The 24361-nt window shown below is 33.5% G+C and overlaps 1 protein-coding gene across 1 annotated transcript in view; it reads right to left on the reverse strand.

Moving 5' to 3' along the window:
- Window positions 1–24361, reverse strand: part of EPHA6 (EPH receptor A6) — a 1095310-nt gene that overhangs the window by 867974 nt on the left and 202975 nt on the right. Inside the window, exon 3 of the mRNA XM_074299847.1 lies at window positions 18841–19504. Within this exon, the coding sequence (XP_074155948.1) occupies window positions 18841–19504 (664 nt within the window). The remainder of the gene's footprint in view (window positions 1–18840; window positions 19505–24361) is intronic.

Raw genomic sequence — 24361 nt, forward strand, 5'->3', positions numbered from 1 at the left:
CAGCAGGCTTGGAGGCTTGGAGAAACCTACATGACCTGATGCAAAATAAAATGATCAGAAGCAGGAGATCATTATACACAGCAACAACAAGACTATATTATGAACAATTCTGATTGGCATGGCTCTCTTCAATATTGAGATAATTCAAACCAATTCTATTTGTGCAGTGATGAGGAGAGCCATCTACACCCAAGGAGAGAACCATGGGAACAGAAGGAGGAACACAACATAACATTCTCACTCTCTGTTGTTATTTGCTTGCATTTTTTTCTCAGATTTTTTTCTTCATTCTAGATCTGATTTTTCTTGTGCAACCAGATAAATTTATAAATATGTATATACATATTGGATCTAACATGTATTTATTTATTTAACATGTATTGAACTACCTGCCAGATGGAGTTGGGGATTTGGGGAAGAAGGAAAAAATTTGCAACAAATGGTCAATGTTGGAAAAATTACCCATGCATATGCTTTGTAAATAAAAAAGCTTAAAAAAAGTAATATGCATGTTATATTGTAATGCTGTATAATATACAATTAAATTGTAATTAAATGATAGCTTCATTCTTTTAATCAATGCTAATAAAATATAATTAAAAAGTAAGAAATTCAATCCAATGAAAAGCAAAATGCAAATAATTTACAGCTATTGGGATAGAAGTCCTCAATGCTTTTAATATAAATTGCTATTAATTATGTTTTAGGTGTAGGTGTGAATAAGTAATGATCATAATAGAGAAGTAGAAACTTAAATATTAGAGATGATAGAGAAACAAAAGTGATTATAATTAAATAAATAGAATGGACCTTGGAATCTTGAAAGGGATTGTTTTGAGAAAAAAAAAAATTAAGTCTCTTAATAGATAGAACTATAAAGACACAAATAACAATATTCAAAAAATCTCCAAAAAGTTACTACCTATTCTAGTGAAACTTTATTAAAGTTACTTAGATACTAATAGCTGCCCAAATGAAAATTTAAAAAAATATATTCTAACTTATAAACTATGTACAATCATCTCATAGCATAATTTGCAAAGCATAATGATAAGCTCCATAAACATACTATGATAACATTTCCTGACAACTAATTTATACACACATTACTATTATCAAAATCAGGATAAAACATATTTAAACTATTTTTCAATGTTTTATCAAAAGTGTTCAATAGTGGAGCAGAGCCAAGATGGTAGACATGCTTCATCCTAAGCTCCCCTTCTACCCTCACTACCAATTACCAAATTCAAAATCTGCAATAGTGCTTAACTGGTAGAATCCAGGAATATTGGGAGTACAACAAATTACCAGCTGAAGATAATCTGGAAAATCGCTAGAAAAGATTTGTCCTGATAGGCAGGAGGAGGCCAGAACAGGCAGGGAAGCAGAACATGGAGGCTAGCACACTGAGCGGATAGGCAGTCTCCATGGTGAAAAATTGGTAGAGAGCACTCTACCACAGATTGGCTGCTCTACTTTAGTTGCAAAGTAGTACATCAGCAAATAAATTATACAAAGGTCAAAGGTAGAATGTACCCCCCAAAAGCCAGAATTTAAAAGGACTTGGCCACACCCAACCAGCACCAGGAGCACGAACCACAGTGCAGCTGCCCAGTTCTGCCCAGGACAGTCATACTTATGCACAGTGAGGAGTGGGGGTCTGCCCAGGACAGAGTCTCTTCACTGCGGGCTCTGTCCAGGGCAATTGCACTTCCATTTCCCTAGGGCAGTGGCATTTCAGCAGCTTGGCTGCTCTTTGCAGCCTGTTTACAAGGCAGCAACTGTACATCTCTCATTGTTCTGTAGAGGAAGTTGTTAACATCCTTGCCCTGAAGGCAGACCCTAAGGGATTTTTTTAAGAAATGAGCAAAAAGCCAAGTGAATTCTAACTATAGATAGTTTCTGTACAGAAAGAGAATATATTTCCAAACCTAAGGAGACTAACAGTAGACACTATCCAGATAAAACCCCAAAAGGGGATCCCCTTCACACCAGGCTCTCCTAGAAGAAATTATAAAAGATCTTAAAGAGAGCTAGAAGAAAAATGGGGGGGGGGGAGGAGAGAAGTTCTGTATGAGAGTATGGAAAAGGAAAATAACTCATTAAAAGAAAAAAAAATTGATAAAGTGGAAAAAGGAAACAACTTCCTGAAATGTGAATTGGAAAAGGTAAAGAACTCCTGGGGAAACAGAATTTGTGAATTGGAAAAGATAAAGAAGTCCGAGGAAAGTAGGATTTGTGAACTGGAAAAAGAAAATGACTCAATTAAAACAAATTAGTGAAATGGGGAAAAATTCCATAGAGCAAAACAACTCATTTAAATATACAAAAAGAAGTAAAAAAACTAATGAACAACTCATTAAAAATCAGAACTGAAGAAATAGAAATTAATGATTCATGGAGACATCAAGAATCAGTCAAAGAAAACCAAAAGAATGAAAAATAAATAGAAAAAATGTTAAATATCTATTTGGAAAAACAACAGCTGAAAAAGAGATTTAGGAGAAATAACCTGAGGATTATTGGACTTCCTAAAAATTATAATGAAGAAAAGCCTAGACACTATTTTACAAGAAATCATCAAAAAGCAACTGCCTAGATGTAATAAAATCAGAAGGTAAAATAGTCATTGATATAATTCATCGAACAACTTATGGAAGAAACCCCAAAATAAAAACTCTGAGGAATATTGTGGCTAAATTTTAGAACTATCAAACTAAAGAAAAATATTAAAAGCAGCCAGAAAAAAAATTAAAATACTAAGAAGCCACTCAGGATCTAGCTACTTCCACATTAAAGGATTAAATGGTCAGGAATCTGATATTCTGAAAGGGAAAAGAAATCAGAATTCAGGCAGGAATAAACTACAGGACAGAAGATGGACATTCAAAGAAACAGGTGAATTCCATTTATTCCTAATGAAGAAATCAAAGATAAGCAAAAAATTTGACCTCCAAATTTAGGACTCAAGAGAAACATAAAAGATAAAAAGGACTCTTGAAAACTGTATTTCTGTTATGAGTATACATAAAGAGTGCATGTATAATTTGATTTTATTGTTATAATACAAAAAAGGAAAGTAAAAGTGGAAAGGGGATAGAATCACGAAAAGGGAAAAGAGTAGTTAAAAAGAGGGAAATTACATCCCACAAAGAGGCAAAAGAAATCTATCATATCTGTGGAAATTTAGGGAGGGGGAGGAACATTGTGTGCATCTTACCATCATCAGATTTGCTCAAAGAGAAAATATTAGACATATTTGGTTTACAAAGAAACTTTTCTCAGCTCATTAAAAAATGGGAGACAGAAAGGGAAAATGAAAAGAGTAATAAGGGAAAGTTATAAGAAAGGGAAAGGGACTCAAAGGGGTAGGAGGGATTATAAAGAAGGAGAGCTGTGTGAGGCAAGCGGTTCAATACTGGGGAGGAGGGTAAGGGGGGAAAGGAAAAAAAAAAGCATAATCTGGGATAAAAAGATGGCAGGAAATACAGAATTAGTAGTTTTTTCCATAAATGTGAATGGGATGAACTCTTCCATTAAGTGGAGGTGAAGAGCAGCTTCTGGATCAGAAGCCAGAATCCTACAAAAGATTGTTTATAGGAAACACATTTAAAACAGGGTGATACATACAGAGTAAAGGTAAAAGGCTGGAGCAGAATCTATTATGCTTCAGATAAAGTAAAAAAAAAAGCAGGGATAGCCATCCTTATCTCAGATCAAGCAAAAGCAAAAACTGATCTTATTAAAAGAGATAAGGACAGAAACTATATTATGCTAAAAGGTAGCATAGACAAATAAATAATATCAATACTAAATATGTATGCACCAAGTGGTATAGCATCTAACTTCCTAAAGGAGAAGTTAAGAGAGTTGCAAGAAGAAACAGACAGCAAAACTATAATAGTGGGAGATCTCAACCTTACACTCTCAGAATTAGATAAATCAAATCACAAAACAAATAAGAAAGAAGTTAAAGAGGAAAATAGAATATTAAAAAAGTTAGTTATGATAGATCTTTGGAGAAAACTGAATGAAGATGGAAAGGAGTATAATTTCTTCTCAGCAGTTCATGGAACCTATGCAAAAATGGACCATATATTAGGACATAAAAATTTAAAATTAAATGCAGGAAGGCAGAAATAGTAAATGCCTTCTTCTCATATCACAACGCAATAAAAACAACATTCAATAAGAAGTTAGGGGTAAATAGACCAAAAAGTAAATGGAAACTAAATAATTACATCCTAAAGAATGAATGGGTGAAAGAGCAAATCATAGATACAATTAATAATTTCACCCAAGAGAATGACAACAATTAAGCAACATACCAAAATTGAATGCAGCCAAAGTGGCAACGAGGGGAAACTTTACAGGTTTTTTTTGAATAAAATAGAGGAAGAGAAGTTCAATGAATTGGACTTTCTACTTAAAAAAGATAAAAAAAGAGCAAATTAAAAAAACCCAATTATATACTAAACTTGAAATTCTAAAATTAAAGGGAGAAATTAATAAAATTGAAAATAAAAAATTATTGAATTAACAAATAAAACTAAGATTTGATTTTATGAAATATAATAACTAAATAGATAAACCTTTGATAAATTTGATTAGACAAAGGAAAGAGGAAAATCAAATTGTTAGTCTGAAAACTGAAAAGGGAGAACTTCCCACTAATGAAGAGGAAATTATAGTAATAGTTAGGAATTATTTTGCACAACACTACACCAATAAATTTGATAATCTAAGTGAAATGGATGACTATCTCCAAAAATGTAGGCTTCCAAGATTAACAAAGAAGGAAATAAATTGCTTAAATAGTCCCATTTTAGAAAAAAGAAATAGAATAAGCTATTAATGAATTCTATTTTTTTATTTTAAAACTGAGCCACTTCCTTTTTTATTATTAATTTATAATTTAAAAAAATTTTTGACAGTATATATGAATGAGTAATTTTTTTTAAATAACATTATCCCTTGTATTCAATTTTCCCCTCCCTCCCTGTACTGCCTCCCCTAGATGACAGGCAATCCCATACATATTAAATGTGTTACAGTATAACCTAGATACAATATATATGTGAATCCAATTTTTTTTTGTTGTACCTTAAGAATTAGATTCCAAAGGTATAAGTAACCTGGGTATAAAGACAGTAGTGCTAACAGTTTACATTCAATTCCCAGTGTTCCTTCTTTGGATAAAATTATTTCTGTCTATCATTGATTAATTGGAAGTGAGTTTGATCTTCTTTATGTTGAAGAACTTCCATCAGAATATATCTTCATAAAGTATTGTTGTTGAACGGTATAGTGATCTTCTGGTTCTATTCATTTCACTTAGCATCAGTTCATGTAATTTTCTGCAAACTTCTCTGTATTCATCCTTATTGTCATTTCTTACAGAGCAATACTATTCCATAACATTCATATACCATAATTTACCCAACCATTCTCCAATTGATGGACATCCATTCATTTAACAGTTTCTAGCCACTACAAAAAGGACTGCCACAAACATTTTGGCAATACAGGTCCCTTTTTCAACTTTAGTATTTCTTTGGGATATAAGCCCAGTAGTAGCACTGCTGGATCAAAGGGTATGCAGAGATTGAAAACTTTTTGGGCATAGTTCCAAATTGCCCTCCAGAATGGCTGGATTCTTTCACAACTCCACCAACAATGCATCAGTTTTCCCACATCACCTCCAACATTCATCATTATTTGTTCCTGTCATCTTAGCCAATCTGACAGGTGTGTACTGGTATCTCAGAGTTGTCTTAATTTGCATTTCTCTGATCAGTAGTGATTTGAAACACTCTTTGATATAAGTGGATATAGTTTCAATTTCATCATCTGAAAACTGTCTGTTCATATCCTTTGACCATTTATTAATTGGCTAATGGTTTGATTTCTTATAAATGAGGGTAAGTTCTCTATATAGTTTGGAAATGAGGCCTTTATCAGAACCTTTAACTGTAAAAATATCTTCCCAATTTATTAATTGCCTTCTAATCTTGTTTGCATTAGTTTTGTTTGTACAAAAGCTTTTTAATTTGATGTAATCAAAATCTTCTATTTTGTGATCAATAATGATCTCTAGTTCTCCTTTGGTCACAAATTCATTCCTCCTCCACAGGTTTGAGAGGTAGACTATTCTCTGTTCCTCTAATATATTTATGATCTCATTCCTTATGCCTAAATCATGGACCCATTTTGATCTTATCTTGGTATATGGTGTTAAGTGTGGGTCCTTATCTAATTGCTGCCATACTAATTTCCAGTTTACCCAACAGTTTTTTTCAGATAATGAATTCTTATGCCAAATGTTATCATCTTTGGGATTGTCAAACACTAGATTGTTATAGTTGTACCCTTTTTTGTCTTGTGTACTAATCTGTTCACTGATTGACTAGTCTATTTCTTAGCCAATACCAAATGGTTTTGATGACTGCTGCTTTATAATATGGCTTTAGATCAGGAACAACTGGACCACCTTGATCTGACTTTTTTTTTAATTAATTCCCTTGAAATTCTCGACCTTTTATTCTTTCATATGAATTTTGTTGTTATTTTTTCTAGGTCATTAAAATAGTTTCTTGGGAGTCTGATTCGTATATCATTAAATAAATAGAATAATTTGGGGAGTACTGTCATCTGTATTATATTAGCTCGGCCTATCCACAAGCACTGAATGTCTTTCCAATTATTTAAATCTGACTTTATTTTTGTGGCAATTGTTTTGTAATTTTGCTCATATAATTACTGACTTATCTTTGGTAGATGGATTCCCAAATATTTCATACTCTCAACATTTGTTTTGAATGGAATTTCTCTTTGTATCTCTTGCTATTGCATTTTGTTGGTGATGTATAAAAAAAACTGAGGATTTATGTGGATTTATTTTGTATCCAGCAAGTTTGCTAAAGTTGTGAATTATTTCTAATAACTTTTTATTAGAATCTCTGGGGTTTTCTAAGTATACCTTCATATTATCTGCAAAGAGTGACAGTTTGATTTCCTCATTACCTACTCTTATTCCTTTAATTTCTTTCTCGACTCTTATTGCCGAGGCTAGCATTTCTAATACAATATTGAATAACAATGGTGATAGTGGGCACACTTGTTTAACTCCTTATCTTACTGGGAAAGGTTCCACTTTATCTCCATTACATATTATGCTTACTGACGGTCTTAAATATATGTGCCTGACTATTTTAAGTAATAGTCCATTTATTCCTATACTCTCAAGCGTTTTTAGGAGGAATGGATGTTATATTTTATCAAATGCTTTTTCTGCATCTATTGAGATGATCATATGGTTTTTATTAATTTGATTATTAATATGGTCAATGATACTAATATTTTCCTAATATTAAGCCAGCCCTGCAGTCCTGGTATAAACCCTACCTGATCATAGTGTATTATCCTGGGGATGATTTTCTGAAGTCTTTTTGCTAATATCTTATTTAAGATTTTAGCATCAATATTCATTAAGGAGATTGGTCTATAGTTTTCTTTCTCTGTTTTCCACCTACCTGGTTTAGGTATCAGTACCGTGTCTGTGTCATAAAAGGAGTTTGTTATGACTCCTTCATCCCCTATTCTTTCAAATAATTTATATAACATTGGGGCTAATTGTTCTTTAAATATTTGGTAGAATTCACATGTAAATTCATCTCATCCTGGGGACTTTTTCCTGGGGAGTTGATTAATAGCTTGTTCTATTTCTCTTTCTAAAATGGGAGTGTTTAAGCAGTTTACCTCCTCCTCTGTTAATTTGGGAAGCCTATATTTTTGGAGGTCGACATCCATTTCATTTAAGTTATTAAATTTATTGGCATAAAGTTGGGCAAAGTAACTCCTTATTATTTCTCTAATTTCCTCTTCAGTGGTGGAAAGATCTCCCTTTTCATTTTTAAGAATAACAATTTGATTTTTCTCTTTCCTTTTTCTGATCAGATTTAACAAAGGTTTATCTATTTTATTGGCTTTTTCATAAAACCAATGCTTAGTTTTATTTATTAATTCAATAGGTTTTTTACTTTCAATAGTATTGATTTCTCCTTTTAATTTTAAAATTTCAAGTTTAGCTTTTGGTTGGGGGTTTTTAATTTGGTCTTTTTCTTGCTTTTTAAGTTGCAGGCCCAATTTGTTAATCTTCTCTTTCTCCATATTATTCAAGTAAGCTTCTAAAGATATAAAATTTCCCCTTATTACTGCTTTAGCTGCATCTCACAAATTTTGGTATGATGTCTCATCATCGTTATTACCTTGATTGAAATTATTAATTGTTTCTATAATTTGCTGTTTCACCCAATCATTCTTTAAGATGAGATTATTTAGTTTCCATTTACTTTTTGGTCTATTTACCCCTAACTTTTTATGGAATGTAGTTTTTATTGCATTGTGATCTGAGAAGAAGGCATTTACTATTTCTGCCTTCCTGCATTTAATTTTGACATCTTTATGTCCCAATATATGGTCAATTTTTGTATATAGTCCATGAACTGCTGAGTAGAATTTATACTCCTTTCTATCACCATTCAGTTTTCTTCAAAGATCTATCATACCTAGTTTTTCTAATGTTCTATTTATCTCTTTAATTTCTTTCTTATTTGTTTTGTAGTTTGATTTATCTAATTCTGAGAGTGCAAGATTGAAATCTCCCACTATTATTATTTTGTTGTCTATTTCTTCTTGGAACTCTCTTAACTTCTCTTTTAGGAAGTTAGATGCTATACCACTTGGTGCATATATGTTTACTATTGATATGGCTTCATTGTCTATGGTACCTTTTGGCAGGATATAGTTTCCTTCCTTATCCCTTTATTTAGATCAATTTCTGCTTTTGCTTGATCTGAGATAAGAATAACTACCCCTGCTTTTTTGGCTTTACCTGAAGCAGTAGATTCTGCTCAAACTTTTTACCTTTACTCTGTATGTATCTCCCTGCTTTAAGAGTATTTCCTGTAAACAACATACTGTAGGGTTCTGACTTTTGATCCAGTATGCTATCTGCTTTAGCTTAATGGGAGAGTTCATCCCATTCACATTTACAGTTAAAATGACTAATTCTGTATTTCCTGCTATCATATTGTCCTATGATTATGCTTTTTTCCCCTTGTGAACCCCTTCCCCAGTTTTTAATTTATGGACCCCATTTGTGACGTGTAGCCCTCCCTTTTTAGTATCCCTCCCCCTTCTTTTAAGTCCCTTCCCCTTTCTTGTACCCTTCCCTTATTCCCCTTTTCCTTTTTCCTCTCCCCCCTTATAATGAGGTGAGTGAGAATTATCTGAAAAACAAGTATGTCAATCATTTACTCTTTGAGCCTACTCTGATGAGAGTAAGATTCACACAATGTTTCTCCCTCTCTCTAAATTCCCTCAGATGTGGTAGATTTTCTATTCCTCTTTCCTGGATATAGTTTCCCCCTTTTTACCTCCCTTTTTCTGATACTGTACCCTTCCCTTTACCACTTCCCTTTTTTATGTTTTATCAGAAAAATAAAATTATCCATGTGGACTTTCTATATATCCATAACAGAGATACAGTTCCCAAGAGTTATTTTTACCTTTTTCTGCTTCTCTTCAGTCTTGTGGATGTAGATCAAATTTTTTGCTTAATATTCTTTTGTTTTGTTTTGTTTTTTCTTAGAAACAAATGGAATTCCTCTGTTTCATTAAATGACCATCTTTTTCTGTGGAATAAAATGCTAAACTTAGCTGGGTTGTTTATTCTTGGTTGCAATCCTTGTTCTTTTGCCTTTCTGAATATCAGGTTACAGGCCCTTCAATCCTTTAATGTGGAGGCAGCCAGACCGTGTGTGACCTTTATTGTGGTACCTTGATATTTGAATTGTTTTTTCCTAGCTGCTTGTAATATTTTCCCTTAGTTTGGTAGTTCTGCAGCTTAGCCACAATGTTCCCTGGAGTTCTTTTTTTAGGGTCTTTTTCAGAAAGCGTTCAATGAATTCTTTCAATGCTTATTTTTCCTTCTGTTTCTATTATCTCTGGACAGTTCTCTTTGATGATTTCCTGTAAAATAGAATCTAGGCTCTTTTTTTCATCATAATTTTTGGGAAGTCCAATTATCCTCAGATTCTCTCTCCTAGATCTATTTTCCAGATCTATAGATTTTCCCAGCAAATATTTGATGTTATTCTCCAGCTTTTCTTTCTTTTTTTTTTTTTTTATGACTGATTCTTGGTTTCTCAATGAATCATTCATTTCGATTTGTTCAGTCCTGATTTTTAATGAGTTATTTTTTTTTCATTCACATATTTTAGTTCTTTTTGTATATGTTCTATTGAGTTTTTAAATGAATTATTTTGCTCTGTTGAATTTTTTTCGATTTCACTAATTATTATTTTTTTTAGTGAATTATTTTCTTTTTCCAAATCACAAATCCTACTTTCTTGGGAATTTTTTATCTTTTCCAATTCAGAAATTCTACTTTCCTGTGATTTTTTTTTAACCTTTTGTAATTCAAAATTTTGTTTCCCTGCACCTCCTGTGAATTCTTTATTTTTTTCAACTCAAATTTCAGGACATTGTTATTCTCTATCATAGCTTCTCTTTCCTTTCCCCATTTTTCTTCAAACTCTCTAAACTTTTTAATAGTCTCTTCTAGGAGAGAGTTATGTGATGGGGGGCAGGTATCATTCCCCTTTAGGGTGTTATCTGGACACTCTCTGCTGTTAGCCTCCTTGGGGTTGATATACCTGCTTTTTCTCTGTATAGAAGGTGTCAATCATTCTCTTCAGCTTCTTACTCATTGTTAGCACTCCGTGGGGGGTTTTGCCCTTGGGGTAAGAAATTTATCAGCTTCTTCCCATACTGGATGGATGCAGCAGTCTTGTGTCTGGACTAAGAGATAGCTCTGGGAGAAAGTTCCTCTCCCCCCTCCCCGGAAATGCCTCAGAGGTAGTTAGCACCGCTGTGCTGTGAGGAGTGCCCAATGAGGAATCCTGCTGTGTGGCCTAGCGACTGTCCTGAGGTTTAAGGCTGAACAGTGAAAGTGTCACAAACCCCAGCCAAAGCCTCCCATGGGGCCTTGGATATTAGTAGCTGATGCGAAAAGCCCCTGTGCTCAAACCAGAAGTGTCTGCCTGGAAACCACAGTCCCTGCTGTGGAGTTTCTACTGCTCTGGGAGTTCTGCTGCTGCTAGAATTCCACTGCCTCAGGCTGAGCCCTACACTATGTGTATTAGAGGCTGTCTTGGGCTGTGTCCCCCACTGTTCAGGTACTTAACTGCCCTAAGGAAAAGTCCCAGACAGCAGAAGGTGGCTGCACAGCCATGCTGAAATTGGTGGTAGGTCACTTCCAGATTGAGGTGGTTCTACGATCTGGCTTTATATTTAAAAGTAGTTTAATTTCTCTTCTGATCTGCTGTTTTATAAGCAGAGTAGAGCTATCATCCTGTGCCAAATTCCTCTATCTCATTGGCTTCTCTGATCCCAGAGTTCTCCCCTTCCCATTTAGCACAGTGTGCTAGCTCTTTGTCCCACCCTGTCCGTGCTGATCTTTTTTTCCTCCCCTTGGAACCAACTTTTTCTGTTGAAATTCCCAATTCTCTTAAGCTGGTAAGTTGTGCTTCTAATCCTTGTGGTTTTTATCAGTCCAGAGTTATTTTTGAGGCTGATTTAACTAGTTGGTATTGAGGGAAGAAGGGAGCTTACATATTTGCGTATATCTTCTTAGCCATCTTGGCTCTGCCCCCCTAATGAATTATCTAAGAAAAAGTCCCTAGCACTAGATAGATTTAATGTTAATTCTACCAAACGTTTAAAGAAAAATTAACTCCAATTTTATATAAACTATTTGAAAAAATAGGGAATGAAAGACTCCTACCAAATTCCTTTTATGTCACAGACATGTTACTAATACCTAAACCAGATGGGACAAAAACAGAGAAAGAAATTATAGACCAATGTCCCTAATGAATATTGATGCTAAAATCTTAAATAAAATATTAGCCAAAAGATTACAGAAAATCATCTCCAGGATAATAAACCATGACGAAGTAGAATTTATATCAGGAATGCAGGGCTGGTTCAATATTAGGATAACTATTAGCAAAATTGACTGTGTCAATAACCAAATTAATAAAAACAACATATGATCATCTCAATAGATGAAGAAAAAACATTTGATAATATCCAACATCCATTCATATTAAAACACTTGAAGGTATAGGCATGAATGGGCCTTTTATTAAAATAGTAGCATGTATTTAAAACTAACCGTAAGTATCATATGTAATGGGGATAAATTGGAACCATTCCCAGTAAGATCAGGAGTGAAAAACAAGGTTGTCCACTTTCACCATTACTATTTTATGTTGTATTAGAAATGCTAGCTTCAGCAATAATAGTTGAAAAAGAGAATAAAGGAATTAGAATAGGTAATGTGGAAACCAAATCATCACTCTTTTTAGATGATATGATGGCAAAGTTAGAGAACACCAGAGATTCTACTAAAAGGCTACTACTAAATTCTACTAAAAAAAGAAGTAATCCACAATTTTAGCAAAGTTGCAGGATACAAAATAAACCCACATTAATCAAAGCATTCTTATATATCACTAACAAAATCCAACAGTTATATATATAAGGAGAAATTCCATTTAAGGTAACTGTTGATAGTATAAAATATTTGGGAATCTATCTGCCAATATAAAGTCAGGAACTATATGAACAAATTATAAAACACTTTCCATATAAATAAAGTCAGACCTAACCAATTGGAAAAATATTAAGTGTTCTTGGATAGGTGGAGTGAATATAATAAAGATGACAATCCATTTATCTAATCTAAACTAATCCATTTATTTCGTGTTATACCAATCAGACTCCCAAAAAGTATTTTAATGATCTAGAAAAAAACAACAAAAGTCATCTGGAAAAACAAAAGGTCAAGATTTTCATGGGAACTAATAATAAAAAACTGAAATGAAAGTGGCCTAGATGTAATAGACCTAAAACTATATTATAAAGCAGAGGTCACCAAAACCATTTGGTATTGGCTTAAGTTCATAGGACAATATTGTCAATATCTTTAATAATCTAATATTTGACACCTCCAAAGACCCAAGGTTTTGAGATAACAATTCACTATTTGATAAAAACTGCTGGGAAAATTGGAAATTAGTATGGCAGAAATTAGGCATTTACCCACACTTAATACCATACACCAAAATAAGGTCAAAATGGGTTCATGATCTCTGCAGAAAGAATGATATTATAAATAAATTAGAAGAACATAGGATAGTTTACCTCTTAGACCTGGGAAAGAGGAAGGAATTTGTGAGCAAAGAAGAAGTAGAGATCATTATTTATCACAAAATTTAAAAATTTGACTATATCAAACCCCCAACCAAAAATTAAACTTGAAATACAAAAATTAAAAGGAGAAATCAATAAAATTGAAAGTAAAAAAAAACTATTGAATTAATAAATAAAACCAAGAGTTGGTTTTATGAAAAAGCCAATAAAATAGATAAACCTTTGGTAAATTTGATCAAAAAAAGAAAGAGGAAAATCAAATTGATAGTCTTACAAATGAAAAGGGGGATCTTTCCACCAATGAAGAGGAAATTAGAGAAATAATGAGTTACTTTGCCCAACGTTATGCCAATAAATTTGATAACTTAAGTGAAATGGATGACTTCCTCCAAAAATATAGGCTCCCTAGATTAACAGAGGAGGAGATAAATTGCTTAAATAGTCCCATTTCAGAAAAAGAAAAAGAACAAGCTATTAATCAACTTCCCAGGAAAAAATCCCCAGGGCCAGATGGATTCACATGTGAATTCTACCAAACATTTAAAGAACAATTAGCCCCAATGTTATATAAATTATTTGAAAAAATAGGGGATGAAGGAGTCCTACCAAACTCCTTTTATGACACAGACATGGTACTGATACCTAAACCTGGTAGACCGAAAACTGAGAAAGAAAATTATAGACCAATCTCCTTAATGAATATTGATGCTAAAATCTTAAATAAGATATTAGCAAAAAGACTTCAGAAAATCATCTCCAAGATAATACACTAGGATCAAGTAGGATTTATTCCAGGAATGCAGGGCTGGTTTAATATTAGGAAAACTATTAATATAATTGACCATATTAATAATCAAATTAATAAGAACCATATGATCATCTCAATAGATGCAGAAAAAGCATTTGACAAAATCCAACATCCATTCCTACTAAAAACTCTTGAGAGTATAGGAATAAATGGACTATTCCTTAGAATAATCAGGAGCATATATTTAAGACCTTCAGTAAGCATAATATGCAATAGAAATAAACTGCAACCTTTCCCAGTAAGATCAGAAGTGAAACAAGGTTGCCCACTATCACCATTACTATTCAATATAGTACTAGAAACGCTAGCCTCGGCAATAAGAGCCGAGAAAGAGATTCAAGGAATTAGAGTAGGAAATGAGGAAATTAAACTATCACTTTTTGCAGATGACATGATGGTATACTTAGAGAACCCCAAAGACTCTGCTAAAAAGCTACTAGAAATAATTCAAAATTTCAGCAAAGTGGCAGGATACAAAATAAATCCACATAAATCCTCGGCATTTTTATATATCACTAACAAAATGCAACAGCAAGAGATACAAAGAGAAATTCCATTCCAAACAAATGTTGAGAGTATAAAAATATTTGGGAATCCATCTACCAAAGAAAAGTCAGGAATTATATGAGAAAAATTACAAAACACTTGCCACAAAAATAAAATCAGATTTAAATAATTGGAAAGACATTCAGTGCTCTTGGATAGGCCGAGCGAATATAATAAAGATGACAATACTCCCCAAACTAATCTATTTATTTAGTGCTATACCAATCAGACTCCCAAGAAACTATTTCAATGACCTAGAAAAAATAACAACAAAATTCATATGGAAGAATAAAAGGTCGAGAATTGCAAGGGAACTAATGAAAAAAAACTCAGAGGAAGGTTGTCTAAGTGTACCTGATCTAAAGCTATATTATATAGCAGCAGTCACCAAAACCATTTGGTATTGGCTAAGAAATAGACCGGTAGATCAGTGGAACAGATTAGATACAAAGGACAAAAAAGGGTACATCTATAGCAATCTAATCTTTGACAAACCCAAAGATTCCAACATTAGGGATAAAAATTCATTATTCGGAAAAAACTGTTGGGAAAACTGGAAATTAGTATGGCAGAAATTAGATATGGATCCACACTTAACACCATATACCAAGATAAGATCAAAATGGATCCATGATTTAGGCATAAAGAGGGAGATAATAAATAGATTAGAGGAACAGAGGATAGTCTACCTCTCAGACTTGTGGAGGAGGAAGGAATTTATGACCAGAGGAGAACTAGAGATCATTATTGATCACAAAATAGAAGATTTTGATTACATCAAACTAAAAAGTTTCTGTACAAATAATACTAATGCAAACAAGATTAGAAGGGAAGTAACAAATTGGGAAAATATTTTTAAAAACAAAGGTTCTGACAAAGGTCTCATTTCCAAAATATATAGAGAACTGACCATAATTTATAAGAAACCGAACCATTCTCCAATTGATAAATGGTCAAAGGATATGAACAGACAATTCTCAGAGGGAGAAATTGAAACTATATCCACTCACATGAAAGAGTGTTCCAAATCACTACTGATCAGAGAAATGCAAATTAAGACCACTCTGAGATACCACTACACACCTGTCAGCTTGGCTAAGATGACAGGAACAAATAATGATAAATGTTGGAGGGGATGTCGGGAAATTGGGACACTAATACATTGCTGATGGAGTTGCGAAAGAATCCAGCCATTCTGGAGAGCAATCTGGAATTATGCCCAAAAAGTTATCAAACTGTGCATACCCTTTGACCCAGCAGCGCTACTACTGGGATTATATATATATATATATATATATTAAAGAGCGGAAAGAGTCATATATGTGCCAAAATGTTTGTGGCAGCTCTTTTTGTTGTAGCTAGAAACTGGAAGATGAATGGATGTCCATCAGTTGGAGAATGGTTGGGTAAATTTTGATATATGAAGGTTATGGAATATTATTGCTCTGTAAGAAATGACCAGCAGGAGGAATACAGAGAGGCCTGGAGAGACTTAAATCAACTGATGCTGAGTGAAGTGAGCAGAACCAGAAGATCACTGTACACTTCAACAACAATACTGTATGAGGATGTATTCTGATGGAAGTGGAAATCTTCAACATAAAGAAGATCCAACTCACTTCCAGTTGATCAATGATGGACAGAGGTAGCTACACCCAGAGAAGAAACACTGGGAAGTGAATGTAAATTGTTAGCACTAATACCTGTCTGCCCAGGTTGCATGTACCTTCGGATTCTAATGTTTATTGTGCAACAAGAAAATGATATTCACACACATGTATTGTACCTAGACTATATTGTAACACATGTAAAATGTATGGGATTGCCTGTCATCGGGGGGAGGGAATAGAGGGAGTGGGGGTAATTTGGAAAAATGAATACAAAAATAAAAAAAAAATTGACTATATCAAATTAAAAAGCTTTTGTACAAACGAAAGTAATGCAGACAAGATTAGAATGGAAGCAATAAACTGGAAAAACATTTTTAGAGTCAAAGTTCTGATAAAAGCCTCATTTCAAAAATATATAGAGAATTGACTCTAATTTATTATAAATCAAGCCATTCTCCAATTGATAAATTATCAAAGAATAGTTACAGACAATTTTCAGATGAAGAAAATGAAACTTTCTAGCCTTATGAAAAGATGCTCCAAATCATTATTAATCAGATAAATGCAAATTAAGACAACCCTGAGATACCACTACACACCTGTCAGATTGTCTAGGATGACAGGAAAAGATAATGCTGAATGTTGGATGGGATGTAGGGAAACTGGGACACTGATACATTGTTAGAGGATTTGTGAATACATCCAGTCATTCTGGAGAGCAATTTGGAACTATGCTCAAAAAGTTATCAAAATGTGCATACCATTTAATCCAGCAGTGCTTTTACTGGGCTTATATCCCAAAGAGATAAATAACGGAAAGGGAGCCCCATGTGCAAAAATGTTTGTGGCAGCCCTTTTTGTAGTGGCTAGAAACTGAAAATTGAATGGATGTCCATCAATTGGAGAATGGCTGAATAAATCGTGTTATATGAATGTTATGGAATATTATTGTTCTGTAAGAAATGACCAGTAGGATGATTTCAGAAAGGCCTGGATAGACTTACATGAATTGATGTTGAATGAAATCAGCAGGACCAGGAAATCATTATATACTTCAACAGCAATATTATATGATGATAAATTCTGATGGATGTGGATGTCTTCAACAATGAGATGAACCAAATCAGTTCTATTTGTTCAATAATGAAGAGAACCAGCTACACCCAATGAAGGAACTTTGGGAAATAAGTGTATACCACAACATAGCATTTCCAATCCGACTTGCATTTTTGATTTCTTTCTCAGGTTAATTTTACCTTATTTCTAAGTCTGATTTTTCTTGTGCAGCAAGATAACTGTATGCATATGTGTACATGTATTATATTTAACATATACTTTAACCTATTTAACTTGTATTGGTCTACTTGCCATCTAAGGGAAGGTGTTGGGGGAAGGAGGTGAAAAGTTGGAACAGAAGGTTTTGCAAGAGTCAATGCTGAAAAATTACCCATGTATATATCTTGTAAATAAAAAGCTATAATAAAAAAGTAAAAGGGAACTTCAATCTGTATTTAATTTTACACAGTTAATTTTGACAAGGATAATTTCATTTAATAGATTGAAATTTACTCCCCATTATATAAGTATAATTAGATGTTATTTGGAAGCATTCCTACCACCTGAGAAATTATTTTATAGGTTTATATTTCCAATATTCTCATACTATTGCTTTAAAAATGGGATCAGGTACGATTGAAGTGTTATTGTCCAGAACTCTGACAGAAGTATTCTTATAAGGTGTTTTCAGTAGAATTGATGAGATAATGGTTATCTAATTTAGCATGGTGCTTAATAGTTCTTTAAGTTCAGTATGATTGATTTAATCTTACAACAAATAATGGTTTCCTAATAATATAATGATTGGTTTATACTCAGTGTAGAGCACAGTGTACAGGTGGGATTCAGAGGACAGAGAAAACAAAGGAGTTGGAGACAGGAGTGCAATCACTCAGAACCAAGGAGAGAGATTAATTTCATCTTTGGTCAGGCTACTGATGGCTCTCTTGGGAGACTGAGAGACAGATTTGTCCATTCCATCTCACACCCTGTGGTGTCTATGTCACAGTATACATATGACTATATCTAGATTGCTGTATATCATCATAGTGATATACAGCCTGACCTCCTACATTTTCTCCACTGAAACCAATTCCCCTCTGAAGGCCAAGAGAAAGCTAGCAGAGCACCAGGCAAAGGAGACAATAAAGACTTTTGGACTTTAACACCTGCCTATTCTTGTGGTGATTACTCTCTGAAAAGAAGACTGCTCCAAAACCTCCAAAAAAAACCACCAAGAACATTACACTGAAGTATGCATATTGTTAATCTATAATTTTCCTCAAATTAACCCAGAAAATAATTTTGTAGTTTGAAAAATGCACACCTAACTTTCATACTTTTTAGGGAATTTGGGAGGATGGAGGAAAACAGCCATTTCATATCACTTAACATCTGCTAGGTCCTTGTAAAATTCACGGTGTAAAGAATTGTATTCAGACATTATTATTTTTTTTTGTCAAATAAATGCATAAGAAATCTGACTGCAAATTCATCATCTGTTAAGTGCAATATAAATTGATTTTCCTTCCTTACCATGGCAGGAACCATCTACTTCCTCATATCCTACACTGCAGATACACCGTCCCAGAGGAACTAGCCAATCTCCATCAGCTCCACAATATAATTTTGGTGTATCCCGCTCTTCAGCACTCTTAACACAGGAACCCCGAACTTCCACCAAAGAGGAAGAATCAACTCTTGGTATAGTATCAGGAAACATAGCCAAGTTACGAACAGTGAATGGGCACTTTTTATAGAAAATACGAACAGAAACTAGAGCAATACATGCTCCAATGTCCTGAAAAGCAAGAAAAAATCCTTTCTTGTTTATTGGTGCCACCTCACGAACTTCGGTATTGAGCTTAAGGATGCGGTCACCCAAATCCATCTGGGTAAAACTCTCATCAGCAGCAATAGTATCAATTTTAGTATATTGGCTTGGCCTGAATTTAACTCCACGGGACTCATCAGATTCCATGTAGAAGAGATTAAAAGTTTCTTTACAAGTTCCCAAGACCCAAGGAATACTGTTGCAGTCTCTCAGAGTAAACTTTAATTCCACATAAATTTTCTGGGCTTCATCTCGGGAAATCCAGTTTGTACGAAGCCAATTGTTTTGGTTTGGTTCCATTACGTTGCATACCTGGTAAGTATGAATGGGTCGATTGTGTTCATCCATTTCAGTGATGGCATCCCACTGTATTAAAAAAATGTAAAAAGTTTTAATTTTTAAAGTTTAATTTTAAAAACATTCTTCAAAAAGAAGTTAAAACAATAAAATCATTTTTAAAAGATTCAATTGTATGATCTGAAATACCTCAAAACATAAAAATGAAATTACAAAATAAAGTGTTTATCATTCTTAATATCCTCTGTAACAATGATATTAATACTATGCTCACATTAGACATCAGTAATTAGTTGGGAACAAAATTAGGAGGCAACAAGTAATTTTTAAGCAACTTTTATATGCTAGGTACTGTGGTGTTGTAAATATCATCTCATTTGATCCTTACAAGTGATAAGGATCTTAGAAGGTAGATGCCATGACCTCTCATTTTAAAGCGGAGAGAAAATGAGGCAAACATGTTTAGTGACTTACCCAGATTCATAGATCTACTAAATGTTTTAGGTCATGTTTGAACATAGGTCATTACTGACTTAGAGTAATCCATTGTTCCACCTAACAGCCTAGCTGAATAAGAATTGTTTTTATTTGTTGGTGTATCAATCTTCTTAACTAGAAGTTGTTTTCTTTTTCAAAAAAGTTAAAAATAAGCTAGCACCAAAACTAAAAGCTAAAAACCATCTCCATTTCATATATAAAAATAAAAGCAATGTAAAATAGGATTAAGAAATAAATAACACACACACACACACACAATTTCCATAAGGTTAAATAAAAATAATAATATAAAATATTGTTAGAATCTGAAGAGCCACAAGATTTACTAAAAATATCACAAGTAAACAAAACTTCTAAGTCCTCTTTCAATTCTCTCTCTGTCTCTGTCTCTGTCTCTGTCTCTATTTCTATATTGTCATAAAATAGAAGTCCTAAGTGTTGTCATGTGCTTAAATTGAAATGTATTATGCTGAAATCTCTTTATTATATCACATATCAATCAACGGACACTTCAATATCATGCCTCACAAAAAACATAAAAATTAACAAAGAAAACAAAATATATTTTTATAGTCCTTTAAGGTTCCAAGATACTTTCCTTACCTTATAGAAGAGATAATGCAAGTGCCAATCTTTTTTGGAATTTCCATTTTACATTTGGGGAAACTAAGGCATCAATGATCATATGAAATCAAAGAGGTTATTAACACATGTTCACAAAGCTTATTTCAGTATCAAGAATTAAATACAGTTTACCAGATTTGGAAGGTATTGTTTCCTGTACTATCAAAGATTACTATGTGCATAACACTCTGTGTGTGTGTGTGTATGTGTGAGTTATATGGTTATGATATGGCAGTGGAGAGACATGCAGAACATCTTACTATTTGTTACATGCCACAAACACACACACACACACACACACACACACACATACACACAATGAGACAGCTACTAGTGAGGTAGATCTTCATAGGAAAGATCTATCGTATTCTCTAGGCTGTGTTTGTCAAGGAAAGCTTCAAGAAAAGATCTGACCTTAATTCAGACTATGAAGGATGAATATGATTCACAGATGAACAGCTACACAGATCATATCATTGTCACATCATATTATTTGTAAGGAATAATTTGTATCTATGTCACAGTAGACATATGACCATTTCTAGATTCCTATATATCACTATAGTAGAAGACTATTTTAGAAATTTTAATGTTCATAATAAGAATGACAATAAATTTGCTCACTGTTTTTTCTTATGCAAGAATTCTCTAGGTGAATTCACATCTTTAATTTTATATTCACATAATCCTAATCCTAAATTCATTAGTAATAAATTTTATTTTGGCATTCTTTTGAAATAGCATTCAAATAAGTATACTTAAAACATTAACATAACAAAGAATTGTATTAATGGAAATAATTATGTTCTGCTGATTCAATTCCAATCAATTCCTGCCTTTTAAGTAGTTTTGAACTATTGAGAGAAATGATTACTATAACCAGTGATTTGGGGAGATTCAGATTTTCCTTGTTTTCTTTTAACCTCATTTCAAGACCTCAGTCTCTGAAGAAGAAACAATTTTTATCTCTCTCCAAACCCCAACCGGATGGATTAACCATGTTTTATTCAGATTTAGGTGGAGCTAATTCTTTGAATACATTGCCCATTAAAAAATAAATGACTTAATCAAAGTTCAGGTCCAGATCCTCATTGTGATATTCATTCTCTTATTAATTGTTAACCAATCAGAGTTGATTGCTGTTTTCTGGAAATACTTTTCTTCCAATAGGCATATAAATTGAGCCCACCACCAAGATTGTCTTTGTTTTAAGAGAGAAATGCTAAATGTCTATCCTTTTATTAAAATGTTGGAATAATTAATAAAAAAATAAAACTTATATATCTCAAAACTTTTTATATGTCATATATTATATATGGAATTATTTTTTATTCATTTCCCTGCACCTTTTTTTGAAACTTACACTCTTTCCCCCATATTTATTCAATAAAGTAATTTCAAGCCTTTGACAATTTGGATACAGAATAAGGAATAAATGATATTATTTATTATTTAGTCTGTTACATCCTAGTTTGGTCCTTAATACAGAGGTGTCTGGGAAACTTTGAGAATCATTCAGATAGTACTCATGTTTATGGTGGAGTAAAACACTTAGCAGGAAAAGCATCTAGATAAAATTTTGGGTGAAAAAAATCTACTGTCATGTATTAATAATGTGATTTGGAAACCAAATAAATTTATGTGATTACGGGGAGGGGGTAATCCAAAACAAAAGGCAGTGGTGATTCTGTCCTGATCAGACCATATGAAACATGGGTAGTTAGTTCTGAGCACCATATTTTCGGAATGATTTTGACAAAGGGAAAGATGATGGTAAGGAAATTGAAAAGCATATAGGGAAATTTATATTATTTTTCTAGGAAAAGGACAAGAAGAGGGAGATAAAGGTTGAAGAGAAAAGATAAGATTGAGAGAACATAAAAACTTTTTTTAAGTATTTGAAGTATTTTTAAGAGATTGTCATTTGAAGGTGATGCAGGCGTAGCCCCCTTTAAGATTCCTTGTACCTTTGATTTACAAGATCTGGTCAAAACCCCAAGGGGAGAGATCAGTATCTGAGCCAGTTTGGGCTTGTACCCAACCCCCCCCCCCCCAGATCTGAGCTGGCTTGGATTACCCAACCCCCAACTATCTGAAAAGCCCTCCAAAAATCTGGTCTTCCAGAAATCAACCTGAGCTCCTCCCTATGCTTCTTCAAGCAGATAAAAGAGCCAAGGTGGAATCATCTTTTGTCAGAGAGTTGAAAGATGCCAGCCAAGCTGCTTTGCATCAGAGACTCTCTGTCCCGTCGCTTCCTCTATCTAATGCCTTTTACTAACAAGACTTTAACCTTGCTTCCAAACTTTGCAATAAACATCTTCTTTACCCATCTAGGTTTTCAAGCCTGTAAATTCATTTACAGAGGACTCTTGCCGCCACTAGACCTGATTTAACTTTGTATCCTTGCGCTGAATCCTAAGGGGTTGCAGGGGCGCTCCATGTGACTCCCTGTACCCCAATCTGCCACTAGACCTCAGTTAATCCTATTGAGGTATATACCTCATTATTAGATATTTACCTCATCATGTTACCTCATCAAAGGGATGCCATGGAAGAATTAACGGATATGTTTTCCTTGGCCTCAGAACTAGAGGCACTTGGTGGAAGAGGCTGAGAAACAGATTTGGGGAAACAAATTTAGGGTCTGTGCAAGAAATTCTTTTGGATAATTGGAACTATTTTTAAAAAGTAGAATAGGCTATCATAGGAAGTGAGAGGATTCCCCATCAGCAGAGATTTTCAAACAGAAGGATAGTCAGATGCCAGAATCATAATAGAACAGATTCTTGTCTATATAAGAGTTGGATTAGATAAGTCTCCAAAGCCCTTTCAACTCTATAATTATACAGGTCTGGTAAAATACTGTTCAGTAGAAACTTTTCTTTCCCTTTTCAAAGCTTATGATTCAAAAACACCTGAATAAATTACAGATAGTTTTTCATTCACCCATTTTTGTTGAACTACTATTTTCTCCAATCCAAAGAAAATTGCTCAAAAAATGATCTACAGTGGTTACAAATCTACCTATCAGAAGCAAATTCATTTGACAATATGATTTCCTCTATAAAAACTTTAAGTTTTTATTTTCTTTTTTTTGAATGCCAAAGCATTACTGGGCCAATAGAGCCTATACTTCATAGTAGGTACTGAATAAAGATTTATGAATTCATTGAGTGAAGATTTTCCAGAAGGCTTGATAAAAAGCAACTGAAAAGTTGAATAAATTAACCATTCATTTTCTTTTATGTTTGTGAAGTTGCTTTTTTTTAAATCCAGTTACCAAAATAATAATAACATATACAATATAATAACAATAAATAAAACATAGTGCTTATTATGTGTCAGATACTGTGCTAAGCATTTTTTTTTATAAATTCTATTCTCAAAAAACCCCTGGGAGGTAAATTCTATTATTATCCACATTTTAGAGATGAAGAAACTGAGGCAAACAGGTTAAATGATTTGTTCAGAGTCATACAGCTAGTAAATGTTTGAGGTCAAATTTGAACTCTTTGATTTTAAACCTGGTGTTCTATTCTATTTCAGGGTGAGAACAATAAAATGACCTAAAAGTAAGGAATTGAAACAGATCACTTGGACTACTGTATTAGTTAATTTCTAAGCCCTTTCATTACTTCACATACTGGCCAAATAATGTCCCCCCCAAATGCTTATATGACCACATTACTTCACTTCTTAATTCTCAAAATACTCCCCATTGCTCAAACTCAAGCTTTGAAACCTCTTCATAAATTTGCTCCTAATGGCTTCTCTTCCTACTATTCCTTTATCCTTACTATTGGT

This window comes from Sminthopsis crassicaudata, chromosome 3, assembly GCF_048593235.1.
Source record: "Sminthopsis crassicaudata isolate SCR6 chromosome 3, ASM4859323v1, whole genome shotgun sequence".
Classification (NCBI taxonomy): domain Eukaryota; kingdom Metazoa; phylum Chordata; class Mammalia; order Dasyuromorphia; family Dasyuridae; genus Sminthopsis; species Sminthopsis crassicaudata.